We start from the raw sequence: 19030 nt of genomic DNA, 5'->3' as shown, positions 1-19030 counted from the left end.
ATCAACATGGGAAATAGAGAGGACTATGTACATTTATTTAAATATATTTTTCTTTGTATAGTTCAAAGGCACAGTGCTACTCAATAAATAAGCTAAACAGCATGCAATAAGGCCTTACCAGTTAATGCCTCACACTACATTTCTACCAACGACCTATGTACTGCTGAAAGGAAGAAAAGAGAAAGTTAACATCTTAGGACATATTTGATCAAATAAAGAATGCAAGCATTACCTGCTCACAGTAAACAAACTCAAGACGTTACTCATTTTAGGAACTTCATTAGAGGCACTAAGTGAGATAAAAGAAATTACACAATTCCAATGGAACAATTAAGATTTCTGGTTTTACAAAATATGATAACCCAATTCACATTGATGATGATAGTTATAATTTCTTTTAAAGAATTTCGTCAGCTACTTGTATGTGCTTTTAAAGCCATAATGGTGATTTCAATTTTTAAAGAACTGTCAGTAGTACTGCTTCCAGCATTTTGCAAGAAATTATAAGGGGTGTTTAAGGATGGTTACTTCAAAATTTCTGAAAATTGGCTCCCTGGTAAAGCATACAAGAATAGATTTACAAGAACTAAATCAATAATGCCGTGGGAAATAGTAGAAACATATTTTTTATGTCCTAAGATTTTACCTGAAGTCTGAAATATGTCAGATTCCCTGGTGTTTGGTTTGGATTTGTCTATTCAAAAAATGAAAATGTTAACAAGGTAATTCCTATTTATCTCTTAGATGATCTGTACATTGAGATTTTGACTAATCTGCAGAAGACAGAGTGCTTAAGCAGCTTTTTATTCCAATACTATTTTTCTTCTCAGCTTATGCTTTGTTTGAGTTTACCAGCTTGACTGTGGAATTCTCTGAAATGAAACTTCAGCAAATTTTCTTTACCACAGAGTGTTATGTTTGTTATTTCTGTTCTGATTTAACAGGCTCGTATCTTCTGCAGCAACTTATTACTATGGGGAAAACTTCAATAACTTGGACATTCTGGTTTTTGTTTTTATTTTTTTTCCTTTTTGCTCACAGTTCCAAAGACACCTCCAGCTAATGTAAGTGGCAGAAGTGGAAGGCGACATGAATTAGTAATAGCATGGGAGGTAAGGGACTTTTCTGATTAAAGGTTTTGTTTCAAGTTTACTTCTTTGAGGGCAAAGTAAAGAGTACTGTACTGGGGTTTCCTTACAGCAAATCTTCGCAAGACATGAACTCAAAATACTGTTCTTTAAATATGTCCTAAAGTTTCAAAGTAATGTGCATTTTCATGTGGTTTAAATAGAGAGCATTATGGCAGCAGCTCCAAAGTTGTGCTAATTCATAAGCCTTTTCTTCCTATCTACTGCTTGGATTGATTTGACTTTTCTGGATCTTACGTAAATGCTACACCAGATGAAATAATAGCGAAGGTAAGAGAAGGAAAGCCTTGCAACTTTTTTTAAACTTAAGTTAAGAAAGAATTATTTTTTAAGTATTTCATAAAAATATAAAACTAAAGACCTGAAATAGCCCTTTATTTTGAGAAGATATTTGTGATGCAAGATGCAACACAGATGTATGACTGTTCCAGCAGGCAAATGGAGGAGTGGGAGCTGCTTTCTCTGCTAATGATAAATAACACAGTAGAACAGAGACTTTTCTTGAGGACTTTCCAAAACTTCTGTATTCATCATGAAGAGTTTCAGATTCAGAAAATGCACATTCCTATATAGAGAGATATAGATATAAAACCAAGAAAAATTCCATCAAATAAAGACATGGGGGTTTCATGAAAAAAGTTTTAAACTAGCCAACTTGAGGAGAAATTCAGGTGCTAAGAAACACACAGAATTCTAATGGCTAATTTTAGGACATTGGAAGAGGCTGTCTTCTGTTGGCATATCTGCCTTCTCCAACACCAGCTATGTAAACTGGCCTAATCCCAATCCCTAATAAAAGTGTGTAGTATTCATATTGTCTTTATAGTGTTCTCCAAGTGACTGGAGTGGGGGACTACTGGAGTGTGTTATATCTCCCTCTCTGTCAAGGGTTGAAGTTTTCTTCCAAAAGAAACCAGAGACATATGGGTGTCCCATCCTGCAATATAGATACAACAGGCAGTTAAAAATTAACAATTCCCATAACATAACTTTCAGTATACATTGACTTTTTTTTTCCACAAGAGCCAGCTGATGCTTCTTCACTTATAACTAAGGAATTCAAACTGCCAATAAGGCAGAAGATGTTGATCCTTCCCCCTTGTTTCTGATTAACTTCTTGTTTCCATCCATACCTAGTGCTGTTCTTCGTATTGTTTCACGTATGTCTTAAACTGCATAAAGTCCTTAGTCAAATTAAGATTACAAAAACATCATGACATTTCATCTGTGTTGAATATAACCTGTGAAGTGGGTATATTTATTTTTTTTCATTGTTTGAAAGGTTGCCACCTTTTCTAATTATAGTCACTGTCTCTTCAAAAATGGTAAAAAGATAGAAAAAAAACACCAAGTAATTGTTGAAATTTCTGCTAAAGAGCTACTCCTAGCACATCGGATAATATTCCAACAACTCACTACAGGCTACTGTGTTGTCTGGTGTAGCCACTGCATTTCCATAAGGCACAACCACAGCGTAAGTTAGCATAGCTCCAGCAGAATCAGTCTGTGCTTTTGCAGGATCAAAAAGTCTTACTGGCCTTACACAGGCAGTAGGAATTCAACAAAGTACTTTGAAGTCTGAAGAGATACTGAGATGGTATATGGGTGTCTTGGAATTCAGGAAAAGACTAAACTACCTAGGCTCCTGGATTACATTCAGCAAGTTCAAACAGAATTTTACCCACACAACTTTAATTCACACACTGTGTATTTAGCATTTGCAGTGAAATCCAAGGGTTCTACTGCTTCCCTTGTATTTCTGGCTTTTTTTATAGCGACTGTCTACTGCCAGCTCCATAAGTATTGCGAAGAGATGTGAGGCTCCTCCTTTCAAACTCAAGTCACTAAATTACAAAGTCTGCCATCGTTTTGCCTCCTCTGCCTTTGGAGTCATGATTTTTTTTTTTCTTGGATGTGCAGTACACGGCCTCAGAAGGATGGATAGAAAAAAGTGTCTGCAAGTGAGGTGCCTGGTGATGAGGCATTCAGTTGCAATGTAGAGGGGTGAGGACTCAGTGTCCCCTGTGCCCCTGCTCTGATTCATATGTTCATTAGCTTCAAATCTAGGATGGGCACTTCAGGAGAAGCAGTTTAGACACCCTTTTTTTGGCATGTCCCATAGGCCTAATATGCTGACAGCTGTTAAACATAACCTAATTCCTAAACTGGTCCATTCACTTTATAAGAAATGTAGGCAGTAAATTTGCATGAAAAATTCCATTCCGTGAGCTGAATGTGTAAGATTTAGCTTTTGCGGTGCTCAGCCTCTCAACAGATAAATCCCTTTGCTGACTACCTGCTTACGGCAGATGTGTCCCAACTGAAGTGGCTAATTTCACAGATCCTCTGAGAAGAGAAAAGTAAATGAGATTTTTTTTTTCACCAAGAATCAGTTTGAGAGTTACAACAATGAGATTTATTACATTATAATCTAAGTCTCAAATTGAACCCTAGAATTAAATCCCTAAGACTTGACACCCCATTTGGATACAGAAATTAAACAGGCTAGCAGCTAAAACCCAAGAGAGACCCACTGTAGCAAGTGCCACTCACATCATATTTTAGGACCCCTTCAAAATATGTTGCTCTACATTTTTAACAAGGCCACTGGGATGGGCTATTCCACTAATTGGTTAAAGCATTAACCACAAAGTGGGAGATATAGAAGAAAAAATCTTTCTGAGCCCAAGAGTTTATTCAGTCCTAGGACAGTGACCTAACTATGGTGCTTAAGTGAAGAACTCTCTTACAAGGTTCCTCTTCAGAAGCAATTATCCCTATGTATTCCCAGGCATGATAAGTAAAACCCCATAATGCAACTATGAGGGATCATCTTCACACAAACAGCCAGATTATGGTCAGCCACTGAGTGACTGCTTTCTAAATCAGTAAAACCCACCTGAACTTTACCTGAACTTTATTTTTTAGCCAGTCTCAGAAGAGTTTCAGAGTGGAGAAGGATTTGGATATATTGTAGCCTTCAGACCCAATGGAACGCGTGGCTGGAAGGAAAAAATGGTGACATCTTCAGATGCGTCGAAGTTCATCTACAGAGATGAAAGTGTGCCACCTCTGACTCCTTTTGAGGTGAAAGTTGGTGTTTACAACAACAAAGGAGATGGTCCTTTCAGCCCTATCGTGGTCATCTGCTCAGCTGAAGGAGGTCAGTTCAAAATGAAGTTAACTTGTATATTATGAACTATATTAAGCTACTTTTATATAATGTGTCCTATTATACCATACTTTTTCAATCTTAAATTTCAAAATTCTTTGCAGAAGTGCTAAGTAACATTAAACATGTTTTGCAGAGAAGGAGGTAAACTGACTTTCCAAGGTTACCCAGAAAGCAAGTGACAAAGTTTAGGAATAGACATCAAGCCACATCAGTCCTAACAAAACAAAAATCTCTTTTAATGAAGGTTCATGCCTAATATGAAATCTGTAGTCTTAACTTTAAACTGGGCTGCTCTAACAATGAGCAAAGAAAGGCTCATATTTTCTAATGTTTCTGAGGGTCATCATACTTTTTTTGACGGGTTAATTAGACCAGAGCTCATGACTAAATAGATTCAATTATGAATGTTCATTTCCTGGTTAATGGATACTAAAAGTGCACGCACAGAATGCAATTTTGTGGGGTTTTTTTTATTAAATTTTTTCTATTACTTTCTCTCTTTTTTAGTTCAATAGTATAAATGTTCTGAATTTATCTTAATGTCCAAATATTTAATGTGAATTGTAAGAATAGCTCAGAAGAGCAAATAAAAAATATTTCTTGAAAATTTCTATGTCAACTTGATATAACTCGCAACAGTATTTTTGGGGGAAAAAAAAAAAAAGACTAATTTGTGCTAGTAAAAGAAGTTGTTCTGTACTGACAGGAGTCAGTGTATGGAAACTTCCATACACACAATAGCTAAATAAATATTATCCACAGGAATGTTTTGAGCAACTCCATTACTGGAAGTCATACACTTCAGTTCTTTACTATACTATCTTTGAGTCTGTCTCCTTTTAAAAGAATACAATAAGTACAGTCCTAGTATAGATGGGGGGAATTTCATACTATCTCCTCAAAAATGTAGTGTGAAGATAATGGTATTTCATGTGAAGCTGGAAAACATTAAATGCTGCTCCATATTAGCCCACAATAAATGTGTAATTTTGAAGCCATGATGTAGCAGAGATTATCTACTACTATTCTCTCACAGTAATTATAGAGGTTGGAAATGCTGTTTTTGCTAAAAGCAGTTCCAGTAATTTGTTTGTGTTCCACTGTTCAGATTAGCATTACCAAGTATTCATATTACTATAAAAACAAATACATTTTAAAATGCAAAAATTGCACAATACAACTTGGAAATTTTACAGTTGACTTCCCTGTTCCTCAATGGAAAATTATACTGTGAGACCAATGGTGATGTTTTTATTATTTAACAGTTTCATACTCTAATCAGAAAATTCAATAAAAATAGAGTTTTACAAGGGAAGGAAGGCAAATCTTAATGGATTTTTTTTTAATAGCAAAAGCTATTTTAACAAAAGCTGAATGCTGAACTGTAATAAGTAGTCCTTTGCCTGTTATATGGACAAGACTGGAAGTGGAATAATCAGTAATATATAAATCAATTTTCTAGCATTTCTTTTAAAACATGAACTTTACAAATTATCTTAATAGAATTATTAAAATTAACTTTCTCTCTATGCTCCCAGATACTATCTCTAGAAACCAACTTTTCAGTTCAAGTAATTCAGTTACTTGAAAGTACATACCCATCATAGCTTTGCTAATTCTGTCTCTGTGTGTGTCTGTACGTTAGACTTTCCTTTGGTAAGACGAATTCTATGGTGATAAATACTTTATAAGACTTGTATTTGAGGAAAAAATATGGGATGCTGTGACAATACAGTGCAAAAATAATTTCTAAAACGCTTTTCTCCAGAATAACCCGACGTGATATACTGAAAATTTAAAGGAATAACAAAACAGTTTATTACAGCTAAATTCGTGGCAATATGGAGACTGAGGACAATAGACAGTTTGCTATGAAAAAAGGGGGAACTGACTTTGAAAGGGGCATGAGCTTTCACATTTGAGCTAAACAACTGAAGGCACATTTTCTCAATGACTTCTGTTGAAGAGGAGATATTAAATAAAGATTGACAGTACAATATATTATGGTGTTAGGGCTGATCCAGCAAACCCTTAGCTTACTTGTTTTTCATCGCACACTCAATTCACTGCTCTGCAAACATCTAGAATAAAGGCCTACAATAAAATTATTAAAAGTTGAGGAACTTTTATGTTGCATATTAAAAGGTTTCCCACATTTACAGATGGATCTACAGTTGTTTACTGGCATAATAAATTTGTCTAAGAAAGACTAAAGCCTGTTGCCTCTGCTAAGCCCACAGGAAAAAAACCAAGAGTTTGCATAGGATAGGTTCTGGACAAAGAAGAAATTTCTCATTTATTAAGAATGAATGCATCTGTCTCTTTTCTGTATGACTGTGACTGCATACTGTGTGCTCTCTGATGTACATTCAGAGGTCATTTGTGGTGGCTCTGAGTTATGCCTAGGCAAGGAGCTTGGCAGGTGTTATTAAGATGTTCCCCGCTGTGAACACAATTGATTGCCCTCTGATTAAAAAATGTCTCTGACTGAGACAAAAGGCTTAAAAACCTTCAGAGTAAAAAATCTCAGAAAACATGAGCAAAACACTGGGTGCTTTTTCGTAATTAGAGGTGCTAATCATCTTATTTCTATCTCCATCTCCAAGTCAGATATTTAGAAGATAATATGATACCAATGGTTACTGAGGGATGGATGATGGTGATAACCCAAAGTTGAAGAAGGGAAAAAAGCCTGTCTGGTTATAAATGTTTTAAGACATATCTTCTTCTTCTTCATTGGCTTTTTGACTTCATAGGAAACGTCACCAGGATATAGCTCACGGGAGAGAATATCCAGGAGCTAAAGATGCAGATGAATGTAATGCAAGAATAGAGAATAGAATGGAGAAGCAGATAAAAAGGTTGTACAAAACTAGCTGCATACAGCAGGAGGATAAAAAGCAAATGTAACTCTCTGGAAAAGATGACAATGCAGTAGAAAAGTTTGAAGGAGAAGTCTTTCCTGGAAACCTTAGGAAAGGAAGAAAGCAAACAAGGAGAGAATAAGAAAAAGAGAAGTCAGATGTTTTAGTGAAGTAAAAGAGATGATGACAGCCAAGGACCATTTCTAAAGAAGGAATGAGGATGATACACAGAAGATGTAGGATAGAAAAAATGATGCACAATTATCTTCAATAAGAAGGTAGAACAGAAGGACACAATAGTCATGTTCCAGCACCAGGGAAAGACAAGCCTGAACCTTCCATAAAGGAACCCTTTAATAAGAGAAAGAGACCTCAGAACACATCGAAAGCATAGCAAGTTAGGCTGCCTACCAGAAGATAGCTTGCAATGTGCAGGCTTGAGGCTGAAAAGGAGCATGAACAGAGCAGGTAGAAATCTTCTGACTGTACTTTCTGCTAGGAAAATAATGGTATCAGATTCACGCTAGAACGTACTGAAACAAAGCACTGAACTTCAGTGCAGACACAGATGATTTTGATCCATAGAGAATAAAAATTGTAAAGGCACAAGATGTTGAAAAAAAAAAATCAACCATGAACAAAAGCATAGTTAAGTACTGGGTTTTTTAACATTTATATATTCTTTGGAGATTTTTCTTGATGACTACATTCCACAAGTACCGAGCGGTTAAGAAAGCCAAGACTACTAATAAAAACTTTCAGTATCAGGGAAATCATATGCAATCTCTATGTGTGGTTTTAATTCACTGAAAGAGGAAAACTGGGAGAATCAGAAATATAGCAATGAAGAAGGAAATATGATAGTGTAAAGGTATGATTGCAAGAAGATGGAAAAGACTGTACTGATAAGAGTGATGGCCAGGTAGGCTTGCTTTAGCAAGCATAACTAGACAAAGTATGAGCTCCATAGGAAAGACAAAATAAAAGTAAAAATGGTTGGATGTCATAACATGCTGATAATGTGACAACATACCAGGAAATACAAACCCAGTGTTTGGATCAAACAGAATATCCTTGGGTTCCATCTCGTTTCAGAAAAGAGCAATTAAAGAAACTGGGAGTTGAACTAGAGGTTAGTTGCCGATTGCCCTGGTCAATTTGGATGCTGAGAAAGACTTTTCTAGTTTTAGATAAATATTACAGGACACTGTTATTTATGAGAGAATTTAGCTGCTCAGAGTAGTTTGGAGAGTAAATATGACTAATGACCTTGTGTTCCGGCTGTGATAACTAGCAGATTCTTTGTTCAGTACTGACTAACTGAGAAGAAACAATGGTAGTATAGTCTTGTTTTGATGAACAATTAAGACACTATAGAAAAGCTGATCATAACAAATAACAGTACAAGTAGTCATCATTAAATAGCAGAAAATTATTTAATAACGTGGAATTAACAATTGAGACTAGAAATGAAAGTGCTTCGGAATGTCTCTGAGCCAAAGATGTAAAATCTACCTGAAGTTTATACTGCAAGAAACGGTACATTTCTAAGGCAGTACATTACAACTGAGGATCTAGAGATGTACCCATTAAAAGATATTCAGAATAAGTAAAAAGCATACATAATAAAATCCAAATAATGAAAAGCATAAGAATAACACAAGTATTGCCAAAAATTAAGGTGAAAAAAATTTTTTTTTTTAAGTTAGGAAAGTATATAAAGCAGGAAAAAATGTGAAGTAAATAAAGCATTGATATTAATGATAATCAAGGAATGGACCAACAATAACTGAATACTTTATCATTTATTTTAAATAAATAAGATGATATAGACAGGATAGCTAATAAGAATGTGAAAGTCTGCAAATATTTACATCTGTAGTGAAAACTCCCGGTATTGTCAACTGCTCAGAAATTCAACCCTTTCCAATTTAAGCAATGCAGAATTTGCTATTCAAATGTACCATGAATGAAATTTAATCTGTTTTTCTATTCATGACTGCCATGGATGGTGAGACCTCATCCCGTTTACATGCTCAGAGACCTGGGGTAAGATCTCTTCTATCCCAAAATAATGAAAACAAAGAACAGTTGGCAAAAATAAATTTTAGTTAATGTATCAAGAAAAAAAAAATCTAAATAAGTGCAGACAAAAAATACCTTTATACCAGACTTGTGAAAGGCTTGGAAGGCTACTGGCAGAATTTCTTAAGGATCAGTCTTAGATCATATATATTTAATATTCATAATGCTAACAGAAGACCTGGTTATGATATTGCTGTTATTACAACTTCAGGATGCACTGTCAATACAGAGAAGGATCTGAACAATATATAGGAAAAATGTTAAATAGAGGACTAGAGGGAAAGGAACAGGAAAGACACACAAGTGCTAGGTCAAGTACATAACGAGTAGTAACAAGTCAGTCCATTACAAATAGGTAGAACATACACACAAGAAAGACTCAAATGTTTTCAATTTTATCAGGGTTTGCTAAAATCTTATCTACAGTTCTGGTTGCTCATGCTCAACAAAGAACTCCAGATGTTACAGCTTCAAAGGAATAACAGGATCATCAGGAAATAAGTAGAAACTAGAAGAGCTTGTTGCTTTTGTTCTAGTAAAAAAAGGCTGATTTTGGACAAAATGGTGTCTGCAAATCAGGGAATTATTAGGGATGGTGAAGAGCTTTTAAACTTAAAGGACAATGATGCAACATCTTTTTTTAACAAATAAAACAAGCCAGCCATTCTTTATCCTTGAAGCCAACTGGCCAAAAAGAGTCTGCATCTGCACACTTGAACACTGTCACTCTCCAGACGTGGCTGCAACCATATACCTCCTGGGAACCATCCCTGGCCAGGCACCTGGGCATATTTTGGGGCAGCACGGGTTGGCCAGAGTCAGTACTTCACCATGGATCACGCTAACTATTTAATGTTATGGACAACTCTATGTCCATGCTCAGGCTGGTGCCTTGTCTCTCTGTCCCTGTTTAGTTTACAAGTACAGACACAACCTCACAGCACAAGAAAAAATACGAATTATAATACATGTAGTATAGAAATGGGCAAGAATATAAAAGGAAAGAGAAATAAGCATCTGGGAGAAAGAGGGAACCCAACTGGTTTCAAGATGAGTTAGATCTTTTATAAAGGTTTTTTTTTAATGATTGCCACAATGGGTGATACAGAATCAGTTCTGTTAATTTCAGTATCTATCTTCTCCTTCAGGCACCTGACAAAATTATCTTCACAAAAATTGAAAGTCCTATGATTTTTATAAACAGTGTAATGAATACTACTAAAAACTTCTAGATATGAAATAGAGAGCCCTAAGCAGTACAAGGTAAAGCCTGAAGGCTCTCAGTCTTGCTGTTTAAAACCTCCTGCGGGACCCCAGATGCACTTCTGTAACACATACAAGAGGTAATGATACTGCACAGAGCTTTTGTTCTTGATTTGTACTAACTCATTGAGCCAATGGAGAATCAAAGCTCTCAATTATCTGAAAGGCAAAGGGCCATACAACAGCCTTTGCAGCTTTGATCCTTCATAACTTTAAGAAGTTTTGCATCAGGCCAGCTAGTGGATGACGTGATATTAAACAAGACACTGCAGAGTGAAGGATTGTTCTGGTTAGGTCCATCTCCCCTCGATTTTCACCCTGAGCCCTTATTTAAACAAATACATGACCCTTTCCTTTTCATTTAGAGGAAAGAATATGCAATTACACACTTTTAAATACAGCCTCCATGTCTTTAATTAAAATCTTATATTCATGAAGTAAAGTCCTGTCATTTATTTCATTGCTAAAGCTGAGCTACTTGGGGTTTAGGTGAACCTGAAAATTAATAAATCGGCATATTAGCTGTAAACTACAGTGGATTATTTCCTGTTTCTGCCAGCTGATCCATCCGGAGAGATCCTGTAAAAGTTCAGGCAGAGCTGTCTCCACTGATTTTTTTAAAGAATGAAATCACAATCCTGACATGTAAGAGTTTATTAAACATTCCTTTGGTTAATGCCACTAGCTGTCATGGGAAATGAGCTATACAATCAATATAATAGGCACATCCCCTCCTCATGTGATGAGGATAACTCTGGCTGCCACGTCATTTGGTGGAAATGAACCATTTATATTCATGAAGATGGCAATGCTCCTCTGAACTTTTAATCTAACAAAGCCTGAATTTTATCAGTCCGCTTGTCCAAATTCTTGGAGAAGTTGTGCCAAGATGAGTGAGCTGTGTGTAGGTAACATGTTGGTAAAGCCTTCATGGAATAAGGCGGCTCCATATCTCACGTGACACTCCACTGTGTAATAAATCCTGGTTATTCCACGGAGAAGGGAGAGCTGCAGCAGGATGTATCCTATAAGCAAGTGTGGAGGAGAGCAGCATTACAGGAGTAGGCTTCAGAAGTTCTACCTGATAAGTAAGGGTGTTTCACCACTAAATAAAAGAGGTCCAGGGCAGTGGTCAGCACTGCAGGTCTGATCACTGCTTCACTGCTAGCTCATTTCCTCACCCTTCCAATTTTTCTGTTTTAAAGTCCTCTGCAAAGATACTGGTCAGAGAGAAGGTGAAAATAGAAAGGACTTGAGGAAAAGTCAGAAGTCCAAGGGCCTGTCCAGGAAACAAATCAGTCAAGTTATTTTTGGTGTTTTGGAAACCAGACAACTTTTTGGTTTCTAGCACAAGATTCTGGAGAGAGTCTTATCCTGCCGGCAGCTGTGCCACCACAGATGCGGTAGAGTCCCTTGGCCAGGGACACACATCAGATCGGCTGAGAGGTGGAGCTGACCATAATGTCTCTTGGCTTTTCTCAGGAACGGAAAGCTTACTGGAGATCCTCTGACTTGGAAGATCGTCCCTGTGGCCATTTCCAGCAAGGAAGCAAATACTACCACTTTCTTTACCTACAGGCTGACACAAGAAGGATGACTTCTCATTCCTTCTGACAAATCTCTTTTGTGGATTTTTCCACAGAAATGAATTATCGCACTCATGGGTCCTGGCTAAAGTCCCAAAATCTCAACTATGTGGAACTACCTGGAGCCATAATGCAATTACATAGGCTGAGGTTCTCAGCTTCAAGTGAGAGCTCAGATTTTGAATTAGGGAAGTGTGTAAAAATCCTTGCTGGGGTCAAAATGAGAAGTGAATGGTTATTAAGTGATTGAATGAGGAGTCCTGACTGAGACTCTGTTCCATGGGAGAGTTAAAACAACAGAAACATGAATAGGCCATTGGACTTGTTTTTTAAGTTAGATCATATGGAAATCTTTAAGGATAAATATTTCAGAAAAACAGATCAGTTTACAGCCATAAATAGGGAGAACAGAACTCTTCTTTCTCTTGCTTGCTAGTATCAAAATTCAGGATTCCCTCTCTGAACGTTAGATCAATGCAATTAGTGTAATTCTTTGTCCCACTTTATTATAGCCATCCCAAAGAGCTACAGATTAAACATGTTTCCTTAAAGTGTGATTGTAGCACATGGGAAGACAATGTTTCATGGACATTGCACACAGCCTTTTGAGAACTTGCTGTGCTGCACCTTTAATTCAATCAGGGAATATTAAAAGGACCATTAAAGACATTGGCCCTTTTTTTTTTTCCAAGTAGTATGACCTCAGGCAGACACCTATAAGTTTAGCATAATGCCAAGATATTAAGAAAAGACTATTATTATAACATCAGTGACCATTACAGAAAAACCTAATGAACCTGTCAAACTTATCATTAGTTTTAGACACACAGAATAAAGCATGACATTGGAGTGAACCACAGACTGTATTATATCACTAGAAATTATATGGTCCTCATCTTATCTGAATCAATAAAAAATGCTATTTGGTCTCCATAAACTTTCAGACAGTCATAATATAACCCTATTCCTAAATACATAATTTCTGTTCTTTTGCTGAACACTTACATTCTCAATGTCTAATATCAGTGAAACCGCAGTGAATAATTTTTTGACATGTAAGAAATGCATTTTCTTAACATACTCCATTTGTTGAAAACAATTTTTTAAAATATCAAAAAATATTCTGTGTTTCTATTCTAAGCAATACATAAACCACTCCTAGTGAATGCTAAGCAGAGGAAATGATTTCTATGTTTATAGAAAGTGTAAAGGCTGCCAACCAACATTTTGTGTACATCTCAAATTATTTATCCCACTGCAATCTTTTCTGACAACAAGGTAATTGCTTCAATAATACAAAAACTAGAAAATAGCTTTTGCCACACAAATCTTAGTAGTACATAAAATAGAAAGCGGGGTATAACTATTGAACAGAAAATCATATTATGAGGACTATATTTCTTCATAGCACAATTCTTTCAGTATCAAATTCAGAAGAGCATTTCACTTATTCCTGGAGATATTTTTTTTATTCTTTGTTACCTGAAAAGTTCCATACATGTTTTATATTTATTAGTAATACTCATTTCTGGTAAACACCATTTTGCACATCAGAAATGCTTCTTTTCTTTAGAAGTAAATAAAAAGAAGATCAAAAAGAGCTGCAAACATTAAAAATCTGACATCAAAAAGGATGAAAAATTCGTAAAGCCATGTCAGAGAAAAAGCGTAGGGCAGCAGTGCCAGAACAATGCCTGCAACATGATCAGAGAAAGGAGGGTATCTAATGAGTCAAGACTGGTATTAGGCATCTCACTAAGGCAGTTTGATCACTGAGAAAAATGTATCATTTTAACTCAGACGGTTCCATAAGGAAACTCCTTTTTTGTAACCTTGTTAAATTAGCCCCCAAAAATCCATTTTTTAGAAAGCTCTTTGATGTGCCTACCTATAACATAAAAGCCAAGACCTCTGCCTGCCCTTCAAGAGCAGATCAACACATTAGAAATGTAATGAGGAACATTAGGCCAGGGAAGAAATCGCGGGCTCTGCAACTGCTGGGGAATGTGAAATCACCTTTTTGCTGAGCAAGTGAACCACACCAGAATGGTAGAGATATGCCGCTACTGTGTGCTGCACAGTCTGTGTTCAAGCCTGTCTTGAGCACAGCTTGTCTTAAGCAAATTTTCAGTAATATTTAGGTAATAAAGCAAAAGATCCAAAAGATTTCCTTAACTCATGTCTCAGTTTGAGAGGTGACAATTTTTGGACACCTTTCACTCCCAGTGCACTAACTGATGATACTAATAGGCAGTATGCTCAATGGCTTGTCGTGGCAGATCTCTATGTACATTTACCCAACTTCCCAACCACTGAAAGAAGTTGGGCCTCTGTAAAGTGTTCAATGATATGAAAGTGCAAAGTAAAAGGTGCCTTTGGCAACACCATTGGGCAGGTGTGATATGTAAAGCATCCTGCAGCCCTAAGCCTCCAGCGTGCACCCTGGCCATACCCCAGCAGCACTGAAGGGTACTCGCCCTGGCTGGAGGGCAGGGGGAGTCCTCTGCTCCAGATAATCAGGAGGTCAAGACTGCAGAGTGACCTATGAATAGCCTAGAGATAGCAAGACGGACATAGGGCCAACGGTAACAGCACCGGTAATCAGAGGGACAAATCCTACGTCTTAGTGCCTTCTTTAGAAAAGTGTGCATCCCAGGCCTAAAACAGTAAATGCTTCACAGCAGAGAGAAGATGGCATGCCCCAAACACTGGTGCCTGTGACCTCAAGGACATAATAACATAGTCCTAAAAATTTCTTTTACGTAGCATTTCGCTACAGCTCTGTGTCTCACTTATTACTCGGTATGACCCTGAGGCAGGACTGACTGAGCACCCTAACAAGGTATCACTCATCCTGAGCTGACAGAATGGCACTAAAAAGCCAGGAAGGGAATGAATGCTCCATTTACTGCTGGAGTTAGGCTGATCAAGGGCTATGAAAGGGGTTGGAGGGGGCGGGGGGACAGATTTACAAATACTAAATTTTTTTAAAAAAATCATAGGCAAGAGATTCTGTCACAGTTTGCTGTGCCCGTTATCAGTGATGAGATATTGATGTAGCACAAAACAAATAAAGAAATACAACAGTAATAATCTCTTAATCTTGTTCAGTTTTTCATGTTCCCCATAAGTGTCATACCTTCTTGTGAGTCTTAAGGTAGAGCAAAAGAAGTAAATGACAGTTTCAGATGGAGTGGTTTTGATAAATACAAGCTGTTACAGTGGAGGTTTATTGTTTCAATTTTTCTTAATGCAGAACCCACTGCTGCTCCCATCGATGTCAAAGCTACGAGTTTGTCTGTATCAGAGATTCTTGTTGCGTGGAAACACATTAAAGAAAGTCTAGGAAGACCGCAAGGATTTGAGGTATGAACACAGAATATCATAATGAGAAGTCTTGTTGCTTTTGCAAGCGTTGCATTCTGTTAACATGTGCAGTAGTGAAACTTCAATAGAAATTATGCTCAGTTTAGCATACATATGACTAGCTGTAGAACAGCGGTCACAGCTGTAGCACTGGAACATCTTTTATTTATTTGTGCTTGAAAACTGTTCAACACCAGTTCTTATAACATCTCTTTGATGGTTCAAAAAGAGCTGAAGAGGTGACCCAGCATGCATCTTTCACAGGCTGGGGAAGATTAGGTATTGACTGTTTCCAGCTCTAACTGACCTGTCAAACTTGTTATTTACTGAGAGCCATCAGCACCGAGAAAGGGAAGAGCCTCTGCCATCCCCATGCTCTCATCCCGCAGTGGCCGGGGCACATCTGCCGAGCAGATCATAAAAGGTCAGATGTTGGGAGGGGAAGCAGCAGCCACACAGTCCACAAGTAAAGCTCTGCTTAGAGACAGCCCTTCCTGACTTGGGAAAGAGAACCAGCCCTGGCAATGGATCTTCTCACATTTTTGGATCCTGTTGTAGCTTTGGATTCAGTTCACAATGCAAACTTCCAGGAACAGATCGGACCTAGGACTAAACCTATCCTTTGGGGACATCACAATCCATCCCAACCTTGTGGTTCAGGCTACGTTGATCCTCATAAAATAGCTCAGCCAGACTCATTTTACTGATTTTGGGGTGCAGGTTATTTGACCTGTTTTAGTCCTTTAGAGAGTGCTGACCCTTTCCTGATTCTCTACAGTAACAGTGAAAAGAGGGTAAACATGTCGATCTGAGGCAGATACCAATCATAAGGACATCTAAAGGCATCTTGTGACCTACTAGCACAGAATGTCTCCCTTGCAGCCTGCCCAGACAAGACCTGGGGGCTGGTGGCCATCACTGATGGCTTTAGGAAGGAAACGCAGGTACCCAGGCAGCACCAGAGCCACCACGCTCTCCAGCACAGCCTCAGGCTGGACAGCCGTGACCAGGACATTTACCCCACAGCTTAGACAGTCAGTTAGCACTGTTTTACCTGATTACTGTAGCCTCTTGATACCCAGATACTCCCATATTGCTATCCAGCACAGCCCGGGCAGGTTGTGACTATGGCCTGTCCCCTCAGGTCTCTCATTTGTTCAGGTCTCTTTCCCATATACGCCTCCATGCTGAACTCTGCAAACCCTCTGTCAGTTCTCTCTCATTGTACTTTATCCCCACTCCTTCCTTACGTTAAAAGTGTTTTTACCCATTTGCCCATGGCTTGCTTCATGCAGTAAAAGTGATATCTAACCATTTTACCTTTAGAACTGCTACATATAAAGAGAACAAAACTGTATCTGATAGAGATGATATTCACCTTGCAAATGCTACCTCTCTCCACATTGAAGTGTTCCACTTGCTACTAACCTTTGTCTTCAATTTCCAGGCCACTCTTTTATTCTCTGAAATAACTTACTCACTGCACCCTGTCTTTTTCTCTTCAGAAAGGTGGCTGTTTGCTACTCCCTCTCAGATATCTTGACATCTTTTAAATTACACCTACTATTCTTACTCTTATCCTCATTCCATTGATTGCATTGATTCTCAAAATGTTCTATTAACTTTGTTTTACATATTTTACAATAAAAAATATATTTTCTTTCTATTGAAAAATTGAAAAATATTTCCCTAGAAACATATTCTTTCATAACCTGAATGTATTTTGCATTTACCTGCTTGTCACATAACATTTCCCTTAGCTCTACGGATGTGTCCTAGTGATCAATGGCTGTTGCAGGTAGGACAGTGGGCTCTCTTTGTATCAGAGGTGGTCTTCCTGGCTTGCAAAGTCTTCAGACCTTTGGAGTTCAGCTTACTCTGACCCCACCAGTAACACTCACCTGCTCCATGTCTCTCACAGACTTCTTAGGAATGAATTTAGAAATTGTTATTGATACAGCACAGGCTATTAACATTGAACCTTATTAATAATTTGACTTCTCATCAATTTTAGGATTCTAGCATGAGGATTACAGAGGAAATGTTTCAAGCCAGGGACCTGCAGTTGACAGAACAAAAACATGAAATATAAAAATAAAAATACTTCACTGCCCCTTTCTACCTTGTACCATGAGGGAATTAGAGGAGCCTTCTGAGTTACTACTTCTATCTGGGGAGAGGAAGGTGCTTTTTTTTTCTCCCTCCTCCTTTTCGCTCTTTGTTCATTTAGCCAGAATTTCTCTGCCCACTTTCTGACGGACAAATCTTTCAGGGAGTAGTTTGCACTTTTCTGTCCTCATTCCCAGGAAGAATTATGTTCAGAGCAGTCCTTACTCAATAAACAAAAGAGTAAATGCTGCTCTCTTGTTTTTTTCAGGACAGAACACAACCTGAGGATGGTATTGCTAGATTTTTCAGTTCCATTTTTGGGAAGGATTTTATCAGAAAGGAGATAATGATTTATAGGATCAGTATAGTGAGTCAGTGCATTACAGTATTCACTTAGGAACATTAAGCCCACACTATCAGCCCAATTTTGCTAACATACTGACAGTTTCTCTTTAAACCATCCCCTCAGTGCAAAACAATGACTCTATATAGCAAGGCACTGGGCCTAAAATCCCTCCACAAAAAAAAAAAAAAAAAACACCAAAAGTACAGAGCAGCTTTATACTTTCCTTATGATTCACTTTCTTCAGCTTCTGTGAACACTATTTTAATTTAGAAAATGATTCTGAAAGTTTTATCATATGTAGTACAGCGCAGAATATAGCCTGCAGTACTCCCTTAATCCACAACTACCAAATAGAAAATGTAAAGAAATCCAGAGACTTTGATAAAAAGACGAATCAGTTATATTTTTTTAACAATTATTTCCTAATGTAGGATTATTGTGGACCACAAGCAAAATGCTGTTTTCAATTCAAATTGAATGCAAAATAATCTGACTAGCCACTCTGTTTTCATGTCTCAATTTGTATTCTGCCTGCAGTCACCACAGCAGTGACAACCACCTACATGGTCTTCACATTTCCTGGCCTTTTAGCAACAGCATTATAGAAGAGGGGGCTATTTTTTTGGCATTTGAATGTTTGGACTCTAATCGACAGAAGTGACAGAATATTTACTACACATGGACAAGCTCACAGTGACCCACTTTAGCTCCAGCCCTGTTTGCACTTTGTACTAAGGAGTAATGAAAGGCAAAGTAACTTGTCCAATTTCACATTGTCATCCCTGAAAGGCAGTGTTAACTGTTATGTCACATGAGTTTTATGCAAGGTTTGCTGTACTCATTTGCATCTTCCAAAGCACATATTATTCCTGACTTCAGTACAGGTTTGTCAGCTGTCCGCCTGACCTTACTAAATATATGCCAGCTACACTCTGATAAAGTAGAAGTAGCTTGAAAACTTTGTCAGAATGGTAGAAAAATACAGTGTGTGGTTCATACTTATTGTTTAGAATCCATAACCTGAAGGTTATAAAATCTATTTCAGCCCTAGGCAATATTTTCTTTGTCACTCACTACTGGTAGAGAAG

The 19030-nt window shown here is 37.6% G+C and overlaps 1 protein-coding gene across 1 annotated transcript in view; it reads left to right on the top strand.

Annotated features, from left to right (window-relative positions):
- Positions 1-1041: 1041 nt before the first annotated feature.
- LOC104163354 (contactin-5) overlaps positions 1042-19030 on the top strand; it is a gene marked incomplete at its 5' end in the record, with an annotated part of 26456 nt that continues 8467 nt past the window's right edge. Inside the window, 3 exons of the mRNA XM_009702342.1 lie at positions 1042-1112; positions 4077-4311; positions 15378-15487. Of these exons, the coding sequence (XP_009700644.1) occupies positions 1042-1112; positions 4077-4311; positions 15378-15487 (416 nt within the window). The remainder of the gene's footprint in view (positions 1113-4076; positions 4312-15377; positions 15488-19030) is intronic.

Source organism: Cariama cristata, unplaced genomic scaffold (assembly GCF_000690535.1).
Source record: "Cariama cristata isolate BGI_N322 unplaced genomic scaffold, ASM69053v1 scaffold3436, whole genome shotgun sequence".
In the NCBI taxonomy this organism is placed as follows: domain Eukaryota; kingdom Metazoa; phylum Chordata; class Aves; order Cariamiformes; family Cariamidae; genus Cariama; species Cariama cristata.
This window is presented reverse-complemented; position numbering and strand designations above follow the sequence as displayed.